We start from the raw sequence: 16,957 nt of genomic DNA on the forward strand, positions 1-16,957 counted from the left end.
AGCTCCAGTCACCATATCTTCACACAACTGTATCCAAAGATGAAAGAAAGGGCGCAGGTCTCCCTTCCCACACATCTCCCTCCCTGCCTTCCTCCCTCATGAGAGGGGTGGGTGGGAGGAAACTTTCCTGGAAGCCTACCAGCAAACTTCCTTTTATGTCTTTTTGGCCAAAACTGGCCACATAGCTGCAAAGGAGGCTGGGAAAACAAATCTCTCAACCTGTATCATGGCAAGTGGGTCTGCCAGCAAAGAACTAAAGTGTAGGCAACCAGTATCTATCTCAGGGAAGGAAAGGGTGTGAGGACATCTGGTTAATGGTTGGGGTAGAAAAGACCATGCAAGCCCTTGGATCCTTTTGGAAAGGTGAGAACTGGGGTCTTCGGTACCTGCCTGGGCCTTCTGTATGTTAGGGTTTTCATTTCCTTCTTGCTCACTAGAGAGAGAAAACCTAATGTCGAATTGGCTTAAGTATACAGGAGACCTTATTGCTTATGTAAGTGAAGGTGGGCATCAGGTAAGTTTTGATCCAGCTGCTTAAATGATGTGATCATGGACTCTATTTCTCTAGACCTCCCACTCTGCATTCTATAGTGGAGCTCAGGCTCCACATGTTGTCTTCCCCACCACTGCTGGCCCCACAGACCCAGGATCTCTCCCTGAGTTGGAGAAGAGCAACCCTACAGACTAGACCTCGAATCAGTAAGCCACATTATCCAGTGGAAGAGCATCCCTTCCTGTGAGCCCATACACTGTCCCATTACCCTGGTGGGTCACGTGCCCATCTCTGATCACAGTGGGAAATGAGCTATGCGTAGTGGCTTAAGCCAATCAGGGGCCACCTCTGAAACAGGTCAATTCCCAGTCTACCAGAGAAAGTGGGGGTAGGAGCGCTCACCACAAATGACCCTTTGCCCTCGAAATCCCTAATGACACCGACAGCTGCAGGCAGAGACTTTGGAAAAAGGCGTTTATTGGTGTGGTGGTCTCAACACTCCCCATGAATTGGAACACACGGCCCCCAGGGCCCCCCACCCCCTCCCTTGCATCCCTCCCCCGCCCCACCCTGTGCCCTGGACCCTGGGAATGGAAGACAATGTGGGATGGGGCCCACGCCCCCGTCTGAGGTACAGTCACTGCCCCTTGCCCTCTGCCCCTGCTCTGCCCTCCTCTCCACCAAGCTCTGGGTGGTGTGGTTGGGGGTGGGTGTTTGCAGAGAGGGTCTCCCGGGAGTTGGAGCTGGTGACATGGCATCTTTGTCTGGGCTCAGGGTGTCTGTGTGATGCCTCTCTCTCCCCCACGTTGCGCGGTGTGGACCAGGGTGGACTGTTCCTACAGTGAGAGCTGAGGCTACAGCCTCTCCGCATCCCTTCCCGACGACAGTAGCCCAGCCCTGGGGGAACTGCAGCTAGTCACCAGCTACAGGACAGCTGGAGCCGGGGGCTATTGCTGGTCACAGTCGCTGGTGTGTGTGTGTGTGTGTCTGAGTGCGGGTGAGGGCGCTCAGGTAGCCTTTGGGAGGTACAGCTGGCAGAGAGGCTGGGGAGTGGCAGCCCAGCGAGCCCACACCTGTGGGCCAGCTGCAGGGGCCCGAGGGCAGCTGGTTGATGCCACAGGTGGCCAAGGGGAGTGGCAGCGAGGGTAGGGCAAAGCACTGAGACAGACAGGCGACGACTGCCACCAGCCTGACAGTTGGATGGAAGCACCGATTGGCCCAGGAGAGGGCCAGAAAGTCCAGGGTGGGGAGGGACAGGGAAAGTGGGAAGGTCTCAGGCCACTGAGCCAGCGATGAGGCCTCTGGCTACAGGCAGCTGGTGGCTGACAGCAGGGAGGCCCGGAGCCCAGATGGACATCCCCCTCTTACTCACAAAGGCCGAAGGACAGCTTGACAGGCGGGTGTCACACCTCCCCGCTCCCAACCTGCCCAGGAGATGCCCTTCTGCCAGGGAGCGGAGGGGCGGGGTGCGTGCAGGTGCCGGGGAAGCGGGGGGCCCGGCGGACCTCGGCACGGCTGCCACCGCAGAGCCCCATACCTACCTCCGGCCAGAGGGGAGAGGCAGCCAGGGTGGGGACATGGACATGGGGGTGTCAGGGGAGGGAGGACAGCTGAGTCCCCGCTCCAGCCCACCCACCCACACACGCGAACACACACATGCAGGCGCGCACTCACGCACACACCCACACCCGCACGAGCCAGTTGACAGCCTGAGCTAAGAGAGGGGTATGGGGTGGTGGGGGTGGGTCACAATCGGAAACGTGAACGGGTGGCGAAAATGGCTGTAGAAAGATGCATAATTTTGCGTTATCCCTCACAGTGATGGGTTCTCTAAAGATCTTTCCTCCTCCTCCTCCTCCTCCTCCTCTTCCTCTCCTCTTCCTTGGTGGCCTAGAGCTCTTCCGCCCCCTGGAGACCCACGGCTCCTGCTCCCCCTTCCTCGTGCTCCTGGCCCCAGGCCCCCTGCAGGGGGAGGCGAGCTCCGCGGTTGCGCCTACATCCTCCACCACAGCCAGCCCAGGGCGGAGAGGAGGGTCAGCGGCCCTGGGGGCCTCGGGGCCGAGTTCTCCAGGGATCCTGGGCCTGGGGGAAGAGAAAGAGTTACAGGGAGGCCTGGGTGGGGAGACCCCGTGCGTGTCTCTCCCTGACGCCCCGCCTCTCTTAAGCCTAGTTCTTTAGGGGCCCTCGTTCCCTGAGCCTGCTTTTCTGACTCTGTTTGCAGTCTGAGCACCCTCAGGTCTTCCCCGCTGCGTTCTCCCGGTCTTAGCCTGGGACTCTCGGCGTCCGTGTCGCCTATCGGGCATTTCTACCAGTCTCGTCTAAAACCGCTCTCTGGACTGTCCCCCCACCCCCGCTGGCTACGGTTCCCCTGCCCCCCAGTACTTCAATACTAATCGCCACGCACCCCGCGGCTCAGCCCAAACCTCAGTCACCTCTGACTCCACGTCCCCTCCCCTCACCCTTCCACAGCCAGCCCAGTGACTTGCCCCTCTGGGCTGCACCTCCAAACCATCTCCCGAGGACTCCCTGCCACCCACTGTCACTCCCGGCCCGGGTTACCCCCGCAGCCTCCTCCCTGGTCTCGCCGCCTGCATCTCGCCCTCTCCCATCCCTCAGACAGCAGTCAAGGTGATTCTTTCTAGAAGCATCGACGACATGTCCCTCCCCTGCTTGACAAATACCAGCAGCCTCGCCCCGCAGAAGACCAAGCTCCGGACTCCTCACGGCGGCCTGGGAGCCCCCGGCCGCCGCTGCTGCGCTCGCCTCCTCGCTGGGCGTCTGCCTGCAAAGCTCGCCCCAGACCTGGCGGCGCTGACTTCCTGCCACTCCGGTCGCAGTTGAATGGAACCCCCTCCAGGAAGCCATCTCCGGTGAGCTTCCGCAACAGCCCCCACCCTAATCCTGCTGTTGCCGTTTTCTCCCTCGCCCTCCTCGACATGCAACGTTACTTTTGGTTCATGTACGTGTTTGCTGATTTATCCAGGTGACCTCTCGTCTATGCTTTCTCACTGCTCCTGGGCCATACGCTGGCGAGTCCCCAACCCTGTTTCTTTCGTGCACTGCGGTGTCGCCCACGCCCAACGCCCCTGCCCTTAGGGGGCGCTCTGTCGCGTTGCTTTGGCGTCTCCGCTTCCGTCTCTTTGCTAAGCGGGGGGTCAGTCGGGTGGGGGAGGGGGCGATCCCCGCGTCCCCGCCCCCCTAAGCCCCGCCCCCCGCACGCACGCAGGAGCCGCATGGAGGCGCTGGACGCTCCGAGCCGGTTGGCCGCGCGACACGTGTAGTTGCCGTAGTGCCGGGCGCTCACGTTGGCGAAGAGAAGCATCGAGCGCGTGCGCTCCGTCTGCACCTTCAGGCCCTCGGCCGCGCCGCCGCTCAGCCTGCCGGGGGTCTGGGTCAGGGGCCGCCCGCACAGCGCGGCCTCGCGACTCTCAGGCTGCTCCCTTCCCCGGAGCCCCACACCCGGGCCCCCGCCCCGCGACCCTCGCCTCGGGCGCCAGCCCCTCGTGGGTCCCGGTCACTCCGGCCGCCGCCCCTCTCCGGGCACCCTGGCCCTCGGGACGCGGGCCTCTCCCGGGGCGCGCCCCGAATGGCTGGGAGCTCCCGAGCCCTGCTGGGCCCCCGAACCTTGCCCGCCAGGTCCTCGGCACCGACCCCCGGATCCGGAGACCTCCCTGGATAGTCCGGGAGGACCCGGCACCCGAGTCTGGCTCCCCGGGGTCCTGCGGGTGCCAGACGCCGGACAGCCCTGCTTTCGAGACCCAGGGCTGGCTCGCCGCCGCCAGGGTCACCCCGCCCCGCAATCCGAGGGACCGCGGACCTCCCTCTGCCCCTGCCCACGGCCCGCCCGCCCCGGTGCCGTCCTCACAGCCGGTCGTCCTTGTACCACTGGAAGTCCGCCGGGGGCACGGCCATGGCTTCGCAGCGCAGGAGGGCGGCCCGGCCCAGGGCGGTGCGCGCGCTGGTCACGTCCGTGATGGTCGGGGGGTCTGCCGAGGGGGAGGGAGCGGATTCTGCCAGCCGCGCGGAGACCGGGGTCGCGCCCCGCCCCTGCCCCCAGACCCGGGAGTCCGCCCTGGCTTCCTCCTCCATCAGACCCCCCCCAGGGACCCCGGGTCCGCTGCCCTTTCGGCCCGGGCCAGGGCGGGGGGCGCTCACAGTTGACTGTGACCAGCACGCGGCGGCTGTCGGGCGCGGAGTTCACTCCGTTGTGAGTCACGCACTCGTATTCCCCGGCCTGGCCCCGCTGGATGTCGGAAATCTCGAGGATCTCGCCCTCCGACGTGAAGCCGTCTGTGCGGGGAGGGAGGAGGGGGAGCGGGGCCAGACACAGACACTTAACACGGGACAACACGGCAGAACACGGACACACATCAGCGGGGCGGCACGGCAGGGCCCGGAGTGCCCGGGGCGGTGGGAGGGGGGTGCGGGCCTGGCGTCTCTCCAGCTAAGGACGGGGGAGGAGTGAGGGTCTGGGGCGCGGTAACTGGAACCCAGCGAGGAGGGTCCTAGAGTTTGGGGGTTCAGGAGATCCAGGGATCTGGGGGCTTGTGACTCAGGTCACGGGGCTCAGAGGACCCAGTGGAGAGGAGGATCCTAGGATTCGGGGTCTCAGAAGGATGCAGCAAATACACACCCATGAGGAAGGGCCCGCAGTTCTGGGATCTAGCTCATGGGGACTGGGGGTGGAGCTCAGCATATCTGGGGGTCTGATGACACATCGGTGATCTCCGAAGACCCTCTGGGACTTAGGGCATCCAGACTCCAGGGATCTGAGATCGAGTCATTGGGTTCTGGGGTCTCAGGATTCAGGGAACAGGCTCTAGCGACGGGCACCATGGGGTCTTCCAAGACCCAGCGAGGGAGGACCCAGGATCTGGGATCTGGTGGTGGAGGCCGAGGTAAAGGGCGGGCGGATGATATCGAGGACCCGGGCCGTCATGTTCAGGCGCCTTGGAGCTGTGTCTGGGGGTGGCCGTCAGCAGTGGCTCTCACAGCTCGCTCAAACCCATCGTGGGGTGGGGGTGGAGGGAGCTTCTGCTTCGGCAGGTCTGGGCGGGGGCTTGAGAACGTGCGTTTCTGGCAAGTTCCCAGGGAATGCTGATGCCGCTGGTCTGGGGCCCACACTCTGCGGCCTGCTGGGCTGGGGCACCCGGCAGAAGGGAGTGGGATGTGACCCGGGAAAGCACGGAGGTCAGCCTGGCTCGGGGCACCTAGCGGCAGGGGTCTGAATGCAGGAGAATCCTGTGTGCGCGCAGGCAGGGGCCAGGGGTATCGGGGTTGTGGGGGGCAAGCTGGGGCTCGGCGGGAGATTGGGAGGCCGTGGCCCAGGCCTGGGACGGCACATGGGAAGCCGGTGGCGGAGTCTGGTGATGAACTACCTGGGAGCAGGGCGAAATCAAGTGGCCAGAAGGGTTGAGGGGGTCAGAGGTGATGGGAAGGGGGAAGGTAGCCCGGGATATGGGGATGGAGGGGCCCGCACCGTGGAGCCGGGTAAGGGGCTTTCAGCCTGGGGGGGGGTCCTCACCTCGCAGCTGCCTCCAGGTGACCGTGGGCTCCGGCCGCCCCACGGCCAGGCAGAGCAGGTTCACACTGCCCCCCTCATTCACCGTCACAGGCGAGGAGATGTTCACGATGCGGGCGGGGACTGCGGGCGGGGACAGGGCGGGGACAGGCTGGACATGGACGCCCAGGATCCGGCCTCCTCCCTCCGACCGGGGGCCCCGCTGCCTCTCCGTCTGTCTTTCCGTAAGAGCCCCTCTGCGCTCTTCCCCGCAGTCAGTGTCTGTCTGGGCCACGCGCCCCGTCTAATTGCTGGTCTTCTCGGTCTCCGTGTCTCTCCCCACCTTCATCCTAACTTCGCTTCTCTGTCTTCTGGTCTGAATTCCCCTCGCCCTGCCTCTATGTGTATTATTGTTACTTTTGATTAATTTCTGTAGCAAATGCCCATACGGTACTTCCCGTGTGGTAGATGCCGTTTTAAGGGCTTTACCCAAATCCGTCATTACACCCTCGCTACCAGCCTCAGGGGTAGTAGCTGTTACCATATCTCATCAATTCTAAGACATGTCTGTGCTCTTTCTTCCCTCTCTTGCTCACATTTGAACATTTCTCCAATCAGGATGGCTCTGCAATGTGGACGCCAGACGCCAGGGTTTAATTAGCAGAGTTTTTTTCCTTTTGTAGCAGGGCATAAAGTAAAGGTGACGTCTTGGATTTGGTGACCGACTGCGCCATCCTTGCGGACGAGGAGTCCAAGGCCTCTCTGCCTGCTTGGGGTCCCGCGGCTGGCGGACAGCGGCGTCCCACCTCCTGAGTCGGTGCTTGCCGTGGCCCCTGGGCTCTCTCCGTCACTGGCCTGCAGCTCTCTGGCTGCTCCCTGCCCTCAGACCCCTTCTGCTGCCACAGAGGCAGGCTCCTGAGCGCTGTCCCACCCCTCCCTCTGCTCCTGCACCCTCCTGGAGCTTTCCAGCCCATCTGCCCCCTCTGGATCCTGGCGCTCCCAGCCACGGGGGCTTCCCTCTGCACTCTTGGCCACTGTTTCTTCTCTGGTACTAGCCCTGTGCCCAGTGACGGTCTCAGCTCAGATGTCACGTCCGGGAAGCCCTCCCTGAGCTCTCCTTGGAAAATCCGCTCCCCAGGGGCAGGGCCAGGCTGCCTTGTACCTTCTGTACCCCCAGTGCCTAGAACACTGCCTGCACATAGTAGGCACTCAGTAAATGGGGCTGAGCGAATGACTATGGTCTTCCCCTGAGCAACCCCACACCCCCGTAGCTTTCCTGCCCCAGAAAGGATCACGCTGAAGTGTCACCATCTGTGTAACTGTCCCCCTCCCACTGGGCTGGATCCCCGAGGGTGGAGTCGCATCTGTCTTCCACGCAGATGTCTCCCTGGTACTGGGGAGCGGCACTCGGTGAGCACACGCGGTGGCGAGTCAGCGCGAGCCCTCGGCCCTCCCCTGCGCTCTCCACCCCTCCACCCGGCCAGGGCCCCGCCAGGCTCACCGTGGACGATGAGGTAGACCTGAGTGGTGTACGGCTGGTGGCGGGTCTGGAAGGAGCAGGTGTAGAGGCCCTCATCGCCGAGCCCCACCTCAGTGATGAGGATGGAGAACTCCTCGGGGGTGTTGATGAGCAGCCGCACCCGCGGGTCGCTGGTCCAGCGGTCGTTGCCCGCGTACAGGATGTTGGAGCGGTTCAGCCAGGCCACACGGGTCACGTGCTCGTCGATGAAGCAGCTGCCAGGGGATGAGGGCAGGAGGGTTTTCCTCCGCCCTCCCCGGCCCGGCCATCCAGGGTCCCCCACGAGGGGGCAGGAGGGAGAAGTGGGCCACAGCGTCCCCAGGTGCTGCCACAGCCCTGAGGGGGATGTTGCTGTGCCCGCTCTGCAGGGGGGGACTGAGCCTCAGGCGGGAAAAGCTGTGACGGCGGGCGGTTACTGCGTGGCCGGTGCGTGGTCGAGGCCCAGAAAGAGCGGGGGACGCACGCTCTGGGAGAGAGCAACAGAGACGCAGGAGGACAGAGACCCAGACTAGGGGACTGAGACCCAGAGGAGGGGACAGAGACCTGGGAGGGGACAGAGACCCAGAGAGAGGGGGACAGAGACCCAGAGAGAGGGAGACAGAGACCCAGACAGGGGGACTGAGACCAAGGCTGGGGGAACAGAGACCTAGAGGGGGAGACAGAGACCCAGAGAGAGGCAGACAGAGACCCAGAGGGGGGACAGAGACCCAGGGGGGGGACAGAGACCCAGAGAGAGGGAGACAGAGAACCAGAGGGGGAACAGAGACCCAGAGAGAGGGAGACAGAGAACCAGAGGGGGGACAGAGACCCAGAGGGGGGGACAGAGACCCAGGGAGACAGAGAACCAGAGGGGGAATAGAGACCCAGAGGGGGGACAGAGACCCAGAGAGAGGGAGACCCAGAGGGGGGGACAGAGACCCAGGGAGAGGCAGACAGAGACCCAGAGGGGGGGACAGAGACCCAGGGAGGGAGGCAGAGGTCTGGGAAACAGTGATCCTGGCTCTCGTCTGTTAAGCGGTCACGGTATGCCACGCTCTCTGAGCCGGGTGTGTGCACAAGCTCCCGAATTCTTGCAGCGGCCGATGTGGCAGTTGCCCTCTCTATACCCCTTGGACAGATGGGACTCTGCGGCCCGGGGGCGTTCGCACCCTACCAGCCTGGCTCCTCATGGAGCCCAGGCATTCCCATCCCAGGCTGTCCCTGAATCCGGACCCCTCCCGGGAAGGTGAGGCTCTGCAAGGGGAGGGGCGGGACTGCAAGACTGCGCGTCCCCACTGTGCGAGGTACCTGAGGGTGGCGTTGTCGCCTTCGCACACTGTGTAGTTGTCGGCAGGAGAGTTGAACTCCAGGCTCTGGGACAGCAGCCCTGGGGAACGGAGGGGCCGGCTCAGCCACGGCAGCTCGGGCAGGGCTGGGCACGCAGAGACCGTGCACGTGTGCGCACACACGCGCCTATGGACACAGACGTCTCCTGCACCCACCACCACACGCGTTCGTTGGTGTTTCCAGAGGTACACACGCAGCAGGCACAGTCAGCAGGTGCGCGCGACACCCACCTTCCCACGGGCCCGCACTGCTCACAGACTGGGGTAGGTAGGCTCACGTGGACATGCAAACCTACACACCTCCAGAGACACAAAGACGACACCCCGGTTGCAACACACAAACATGCAGATAGATACATACACAGATGCGTGTGTACACACACACATATACACAGAGACACACATGTACACACATCCATGTGTGCATGTGCATACTTGCACACAGACACATGCACATATACACTCGTGCACACACAAACACGTGTGTATAAACACAGAGACACGTGCACACACATGACGTGCACATGCGGACACCTGTACACAAACAGATATGTGCATATACAGACACACATGCACATAGATACAGGTGCACCTAGAGCACATATAAGTTCACAGAGTATACAGGGACCCACATATCAACATGCAGAGTCACAGTTACATAGATACACGTGCACACACATACACATTGCAGATATACAATGTATATGCACAGACACATGTACACACATACACATACACACAGATACACATGTACACAACGCATACACATGCACACATACATGCATACACACATACATACAAATACACATGTTCATAGGCACATATACAAATAATCACACAGTGTACAGACACACGTGTACATATGCACAAGAGTACACAGTATACACATGTACACAGAAACATATACATACTGAACATATGTACACAGATACAAACACGCATGCACAGGTCTACAGGTAACAGACACATGCATGCACACAGATACACACATGTACACATACATACATTCATTCAGAGACACAACAAATCCGGCTGCATACAGATACTCAGCACAGACACATGTGTACACAGACATGAAGACACACAAATACATGTACGCAGTCACGCACACGTATGTGCCCTCAGAACACGTCTCTCACAGACACACAAATGCCCTTAGACACACACAAACCTTCACAGACACACTGTGCACCCACGCCCGCCACACGCTCCGGCGCAGCACACAGGCCCCAGCACGCCCACCCCTCGTCCGTGTCTCCGTGCCCCGTGGCTGGCGGGCTGGCCCTGGGCCAGGCAGCGGGGGCGGGGCACACGGAGGCGGTGGAGCGGCGGAGCTGGCACCAGCCAGAGCGGAGGGGAGGAGGCCGCTGGCTGACCTTGGACGGCTGGACCGGAGGGCCCTGCGCGGGGCTGCCCTGCCCCCAGCCCGGGCGAGGAGCTAATTAATCTAATGAATTAATTGCCCGTGCCGGCCCAACGACTCCCAGGGGCCTCTCCATCAGCTGCCCCTCTGGATGGGGCCGGGACAGAGCCAGTCGCAGTGGGCCGGCCAGACCCGGGGGGTTGGGGCTGGGCCCTGCAGCCCCTCACCCTAGGCTGAGGCCAGAGTCACTGCTGGGCTTTGAAGAGCCCGGGATGGAGAGAGGGGGCTCGCCCTCCCCACGCTGTACAGTGGACGCCGCCACAAACAGCCCTGGGGACAGCAGGAGATGGATGATGGACACACGCACACAGGGGCTTGGACAGGACGCAGGCTTCCCCAGGCCAAGAAGTGGTCTCCATACTGACTGTGGCCTTGCCCAGAGAGACAGGTGCACGCCCAGCCCTGCAGACACAAACAGCCGCACACACTCGAGTACGCACACACTCGAGTACGCACACACTCGAGTACGCACACACACACACACACACAGGAGATAGTCCCACCCGCTCAGTCACACACACGGCTGTGGCCCCGCTCAGAGAGACAGGCGCACACACAGCAGCGACGCCGACACACACAGCCCTGCGCAGGTGCCCAGCGGAAGGTCAGCTAGGAAGGCGGCCCTGTCCCAGGAGCAGCCATGTTGTCACATCCAGCCACGGATGGTCAGTCTCAGGCCAAACAGCCACTGCACACTGAGTCGCCCCACCACGCACAACCGGTTCCCACCCGCTTCCACCGACCCCCACGGCCCCGCCCACGTGGCTGCAAAGTCTGCAGTGGCTACAGCCCTCCCCAGAGGGCGCCCGCACCGGCCCAGTGCTCACCCCAATGCCGGCTGCCCCCCCTTTGGAGGGTCCAGAGTCAGACCTGCGCAAAACCACAACCAGTGCGACAAGGCAGCGACACCGCCACACCCCTCAAACTGGAAGGACCTGCCCTGGGCCAAGAATCAGGTCACGTTGTCACCTATGATCAGACCATACGTGGCCACACACACACACTCTGGGAGTTGGAAAGTCACGGACAGAGACACACCTGGCCAAAAGGCAGCCACAGGTGGTGGCACGTTCAGTGCTGTATTCAGTGCTCTGTGGACAGAGTCACGTGTGAGCACCAAGATCCCTTCCTAGGCTGCTCCAGACAGACAGACAGACACACACACACACGCACATACACACACGATCTGCCATACTCCTGGACACACACCCTAGGCCAGGGTTCCTAAACCTCGGCACCGCTGGCACTCGGGGCGGGCTGTCCTGTGCTCTGCAGGACGTTGGCAGCATCCCTGGTCTGGACCTGCCCGATGCCAACAGCTCCCCTCACCCCACAGTGTTGACAACCAGAAAAGGCTCCAGACATTGCCAGTGGCCCCCTAGGGGCCCAAATCACACTCCCCCTCCCCCCCGCACCGCACCAAGGGCCTCACCCTGAAGGAACCGAGGCCCACGCCTAAAGCAGGGGCAGGAGGGCACTGTCCAAGGTGCCCCACACCGCCCCCGAGGGCTCAGGGACCCCAGGGCTGCTGCACTCAGCTGGTGACCTGGACTGGCGCCGCCCACAGGAGCTGAGCCCACACGCCAGGGCCCTGGGCTGGGGCGGCCCCTGCAGAGACGGGGGACTCGACCGCGCATCCTGGCAGACGTAAACATGGACACGCACCCCCTGCCAGAGGGGTCTCCCCGACACTCAGAGCAGGCTCGGCTCCCGCCCCGACTCCCACGGCCTGCGGGACCCAGGTCCTGAGCCCGCGGCCCGGCCCGTGCGTGGTCCAGCTCTGCGCTGCCCTCCTCGCCCCATCAAACCCTTCTCCTCCAGGCCCCAGCACGGGGCCCTCCCAGGAGGCCGACCCCCGTCGCCCATGGGACCCGCTGCCTCTCCCAGAGCTCGGCCCAGGCGCACCTTGGGTCAGTGCCGTCTGCCTCCCTGTGGGCCTCGGGGCCTGGCTTGAGGGCGGTTCAAGAGGGCCTTTGACTCCTGGTCTGTGTCTACGAATTTGGATGTCACATATATTCGGCTCACAAAGTCCCCAGCCTGCAGGAGGAGGAGGCCCGCTCCCTGCTGTGTAACCTTGGGCAAGCCCCTTTCCCTCTCTGGGCTTCAGTGTCTGGGGGTGGGGGTCAGGCTAGCCGTTCAGTTGTCCAGGGCTGACCTTAGAGTCCAAGACCCGTTCAGCCCCAGAGCCTGGCCCCTGCCTCTGTCGCAGACCCGAGATTGTGTCTGCGTCTGCTTCCCTCCGCGGCAGGGCCTGGCCCACAGAAATGTTTACTGTGCCAGCAAACAAGCCAGCGCACACGAGGTCCACCTGTAGAACTTCTGCTTGGAACGCTGACTCGATTCAGTGAAGCCCTCCGGGCCTGGTCTGTGTGCCCACGAGGCCCGGACTACCTCCATTAGAATGCAGATTAATTACACTGTGGTGACCGCCTGCGTCTGGCTTCCCCATAAGACTAGAAGTTTCTGGAGGGCGGAGCCTGGCTCTGCCTCAGGTGTGTCCCCAGCATCTCCCAGCATAGGGCCCGGCTCACCAGAGGCCTTGGGAACTATTTGTTGAATGAATGAAACACATGGATGCCCGTGACACTCCTCCAATTCTTGAACTCCTACTCATTCTTCAAGATTCCAGTGCAAATGCCCCTTCCTCCAGGAAGACCTCCCTGACTGTTCAAGGCAGAGTCCCCACCCCTTCTTCTGGGCATCCTTGGACTCAGCTGAGATGGTGTCCAGGGGGCTTCTCTCACCTAACCTGGAGCTCCGTGAGGGCCTGTCATGTGGCCGTGTCCCCCAGGGCTGGGCCCACCTCACAGCTCTGAAGCGTTTATGGAAAGGGAATGGATGGTCCCCAGAGACCAGACAGTAAAGCCCTGCGGAGGCTGGGCTGGAAGATCAAATGCCTGTCCCACCACTTCCCGGCTGGGGGATCCCCGTCCCCCGCCAATCTGAGCCTCAGTCTCCCCATCATGGTGAAAAAGAAGAGTTCTTCCCGCCAAGGGTTTTTGTGGGGAGTCCATGAGAACACACAAGAGAAGCTTTAGCTCAGCGCTCGGCGTGCAGGACGGGCCCAGTAAACGCTAGCTGCTCCTAGCAGCACCTTCTTTTCACAGAAACATCTGTTGCTGTCCTTGCTTTGGCGTGAGTGTCCCTGGGTGCTACGCTAGGGGTGGGGGGCGGGCGGGGCCGGGTCTGGGCTGTGCAGACGCCCAGCGGATAACAGCAACCCGGCAAAACCAGGAGGCCCGGGGAACGGAGTGGGGTTGCCAGGTGGCCCGCGTTCAAATCCCAGCTCTGCCACCAAGCTGCAGAGGTTACTTCACCTCTCTGGGACTCAGTTTTCCCGCCTGTAAATGGGAATCCCTCATCTGGTTATGGGCACGATCAAACGAGGAGCTCCAAGCAAAGCGTTTAGGACAGCGCCCGGCAGCCAGGTGCTCACCAACAGCCGTCTGCGAGCCGGCTGTCGGGCGCTCGTGCAGCAGGCAGGCCCATGACCAGGAGGGAGGTGCCCCGTGGTAAGTGGAGGGATGGCCCAGGTCCCTGTCCTCGTGGCCTTTACAGCCCAGACGAGCGGGCCTCGCACCTGTTTGATAAACCGTGGAGTGAAGGTCGTAGGTGGGGGAGTTCCCTTAAGACCCAAAGAGACCTCTGACCAGCTGGGCGACCTTGAGTGGGGGTAAGACTCTCCCGCCGCCCGCACAGGAACTGAGGCAACCCGGGAACCTCCAACAGAGGGGACGCTGTCATTCCGCAGTCCTGGCCCGGGAGCGTGTGTGAGCTTGTGCCGGTCACCCAGGGAGTTTGCACGGCCAATTCAGGGGAGGGCGGGGGTTCAGGAGACTGGGCGGGCGACAGAGGAGGCCTGTGTGGCTCGGGCGGGGAAGGACTGAGAAAAGGGGCTGGGCCCGGCGTGGCTGGCATCCAGGGGCCCCCAGACTCGGAAGTCTGAGGGCCTTGGCATCACGGATGCCCAGAGGACTCCAGATGCTGCGTGCTGGCCTCCTCCTTTCTGCTGGTCCCAACTCAGGGTCTTTGCGTCTGCTGTTCCCCAGGATCCTTTACAGGTTGACTTCTCTTCCTTCAGGTCTTGCCTCCACTGTCCCCTGCTCAGAGACGGCTTCCCCGACCGCCTGAGCTCAAAGGGCCATGTCACTCTTACCCTCTTGACAATACTCATCACCCTGGGCAATGACCTATGGACTTGTTTGTTTGCTTTTAGGTTTAGGTTTAGGTTTGGGGTTCTGGTCTCTCTCTGTCCCACTACACTACAGCTGCGAGGGCAGGGGCCCCTCCTGCTGCCCCCACTCTCTGCCCGGGACCCACGTCCCCAGCGCCGGGAACAGCCAGCCTGTGTTCTGCCAGCGTCTGCTACGTGAGCCAACCGAGCAGAGCCTGGCGGACCGGGCGCATGCAGGTCCCGCGGAGAGCTGGTCGTGGCAGTGCCAGGACTCAAATTTGGGGCCCCCTCCCGGCTGCCATCACCCCACCACCTGCCCGAGAAGCAAAGGAACCACCCACCTCCTTGGCTGCTACTGAAGTTGCCATTTGATTTTGTTGAATTGTTTAAAAATATGACATTGTGGCACTTTCGTAAATGAATATGTATGCGTGACGGTGTCCTGGCATAAATGGCTGAGAAAAAGATTAAAGACAGATTAATATTTGCGGATGCCAGAGAGGTATCGTTAAGTGGAAAAAGGCCAGTTGCAGAGAAATGGGCATATTTTGTTTCTATTTGGGGAAAAAAACATCAACCAACGAACCCATCCTTTAATTACGTTAACCTCTGTGTGTTGTGTCTGAGCTTGTGTGAGAGAAAGCTGTGCCAGGATGCGCTCAGGAGAGTGGGTGGGAGGGACCCAAGGGCGGGCCTGGGGCCGATGGGTCTGCTCTTATCAGAGGCGGATTGTTTCCTTGGGGGGTATTCCTCTCCTCTCCCAGCCTGGAAACATCAGGGATAGAAGAGAGGATGCTATTTCGCATATCTCGCCTTGGGCTTTTTTTCAGACAGCTCAATCTGTCAGTGGGGTGTGAGGGGGGCTGTCCTCCTGGCACCTGGTTCTGTCTCAGCTCTCCCGCCCCATCTGCTCTTGCCCTCCGTTCTCAGACGGAGAACCTCAGACCACAGGTGGGAAAGGACTCGACCAAGGTCACAGGCTGCTTCCTGGCTCTAATGATTATGGGGACGTCAAGAGGGAAAGTGGGAAGCTACCTGGAAAGTAAAGGGAGAGGCAGGCAGGGAGGGAGGGGGAGAGAGAAGGGAGGGAGGGAGGGGAGAAAGAGGTCACAAAGGGCACAGGGGTGGGGAAGGAAAAGGGGAGGAGGAAGGCGAAGAGATAAGGACAAGGAGGAAGGAAACAGAGAGAAGCGAGTGAGGATTAAGGCCAGCGAGGGAGCTCGGCCTCACACATGGGTGACAGTGACAGTGGGCAACAGTCTGAGAGGGAGGGAGAGACGGCCGAGGAACCGTGCTGAGACCAGCAGGGATGGAGACACAAAGGCCCAGAGACAGAGACAGATGAGAGGGAATGTCACCAGTGAATAACAGATGAGATTCAAGCCTCCAGAAATGGCAGAGACACAGAGACCTAAAGAGACACGTGACAGAGACAGACAGACACAGGGACAGGCAGTCAGAGACTTCAGACGGTGACTCGGAATGGTCAGGTGGGAGAAGGACGGGTGAAGGGCTGAGGCTCCGGCCCACTTGGTCCCTGGCCTGAGGTCCCTCTGGCCCAGCATCTGTGCGTGGGGACAGGGGCGTCCCAGTGGATGGGGCTGTGTTTGTGTGACTGTGGCGCCTGCAGGTGCAGCGCTGGGTCAGACGCCCTGACAGCGTGTTTGTGTGTGACTCAGTCCGCGTGGGCTGCCTCCCTGAGACTGGGGGGCGCGGGGGTGTCTCTCTTGGGGCTCCTGGTTGTCCCCAGTTGTGTGTCCCTGACTCTGACTGTCAGTTCAGGGCAGGGCCTGGGGGAAACCTCCAGAAGCACTGAATTAACCCTGTTCCCTGCCCCCCCAGGACCACCCTGCGCCTCCTGCCTTTCTGCTCTCCCTCCCTTTTCCTTAGGGGCCCTCTCCTTGACCCTCCCCTCCCTGCCAGGCCCTGCTGGAGACACACAGACCCACCCCCTAAGCAGGGACTCCCCCCAGCTCCACTGGAGACCCCCCAGGCTGAGATGAACCCTCCGGCCCTGCATTAACCCTTCCCTTCCCTCTGTCCTTCATGTGTCCGCCTCTCACCCTCTGTCCAGTCCCAGGAACCCAGACATGGAATCAGAGCTTCTGAATCTGGGTCCCCAGCCCAGCACCCGGACTTCAGGGATCACCAGCCCCATTCCCTCACATAACTGCAGCCCCCCAATGCCAGCACTTTATCTCAGCCTGCATGACCCTGCTGGGGAATTGCAGCCCCTTCCCCTCTTTTCCTGGCCCTGGGACCTAGGTCTGCGGACACCCTTGCCCTCCTCTTGCCGACCCTGGGAGGACGTCCATCCCCACAGACGCACACCCCAGCCCCCCGGCTGGGACCTCCTGGGGGACCTCTCCGCGCAGAGATCAAGACCCCTGACAGGGCATCATCCCCTGTCCCCGACCCCAGCTCGCTTCAGAGCTGCTGCCTGGGCCCCTTACTCCACTGTCCGAGCCCCCTCCCTGGTCCAGAACCCCGACTCGACCCTCTTGCCTGCCCGGAGAACCGACC

At 61.8% G+C, this 16,957-nt stretch overlaps 1 protein-coding gene across 1 annotated transcript in view; it reads right to left on the minus strand.

The window, feature by feature from the left end:
- Positions 1–2,486: 2,486 nt before the first annotated feature.
- The window catches only part of IGLON5 (IgLON family member 5), a 42,121-nt gene continuing 27,650 nt past the window's right edge, over positions 2,487–16,957 (minus strand). The window contains exons 2-8 of the mRNA XM_012643350.1: positions 8,800–8,878; positions 7,495–7,727; positions 6,018–6,137; positions 4,649–4,783; positions 4,359–4,479; positions 3,716–3,870; positions 2,487–2,575 (exon numbers count right to left, since the gene is read on the minus strand). Of these exons, the coding sequence (XP_012498804.1) occupies positions 2,487–2,575; positions 3,716–3,870; positions 4,359–4,479; positions 4,649–4,783; positions 6,018–6,137; positions 7,495–7,727; positions 8,800–8,878 (932 nt within the window). The remainder of the gene's footprint in view (positions 2,576–3,715; positions 3,871–4,358; positions 4,480–4,648; positions 4,784–6,017; positions 6,138–7,494; positions 7,728–8,799; positions 8,879–16,957) is intronic.

This window comes from Propithecus coquereli, unplaced genomic scaffold (assembly GCF_000956105.1).
Source record: "Propithecus coquereli isolate 6110/MARCELLA unplaced genomic scaffold, Pcoq_1.0 Scaffold196, whole genome shotgun sequence".
NCBI lineage: Eukaryota > Metazoa > Chordata > Mammalia > Primates > Indriidae > Propithecus > Propithecus coquereli.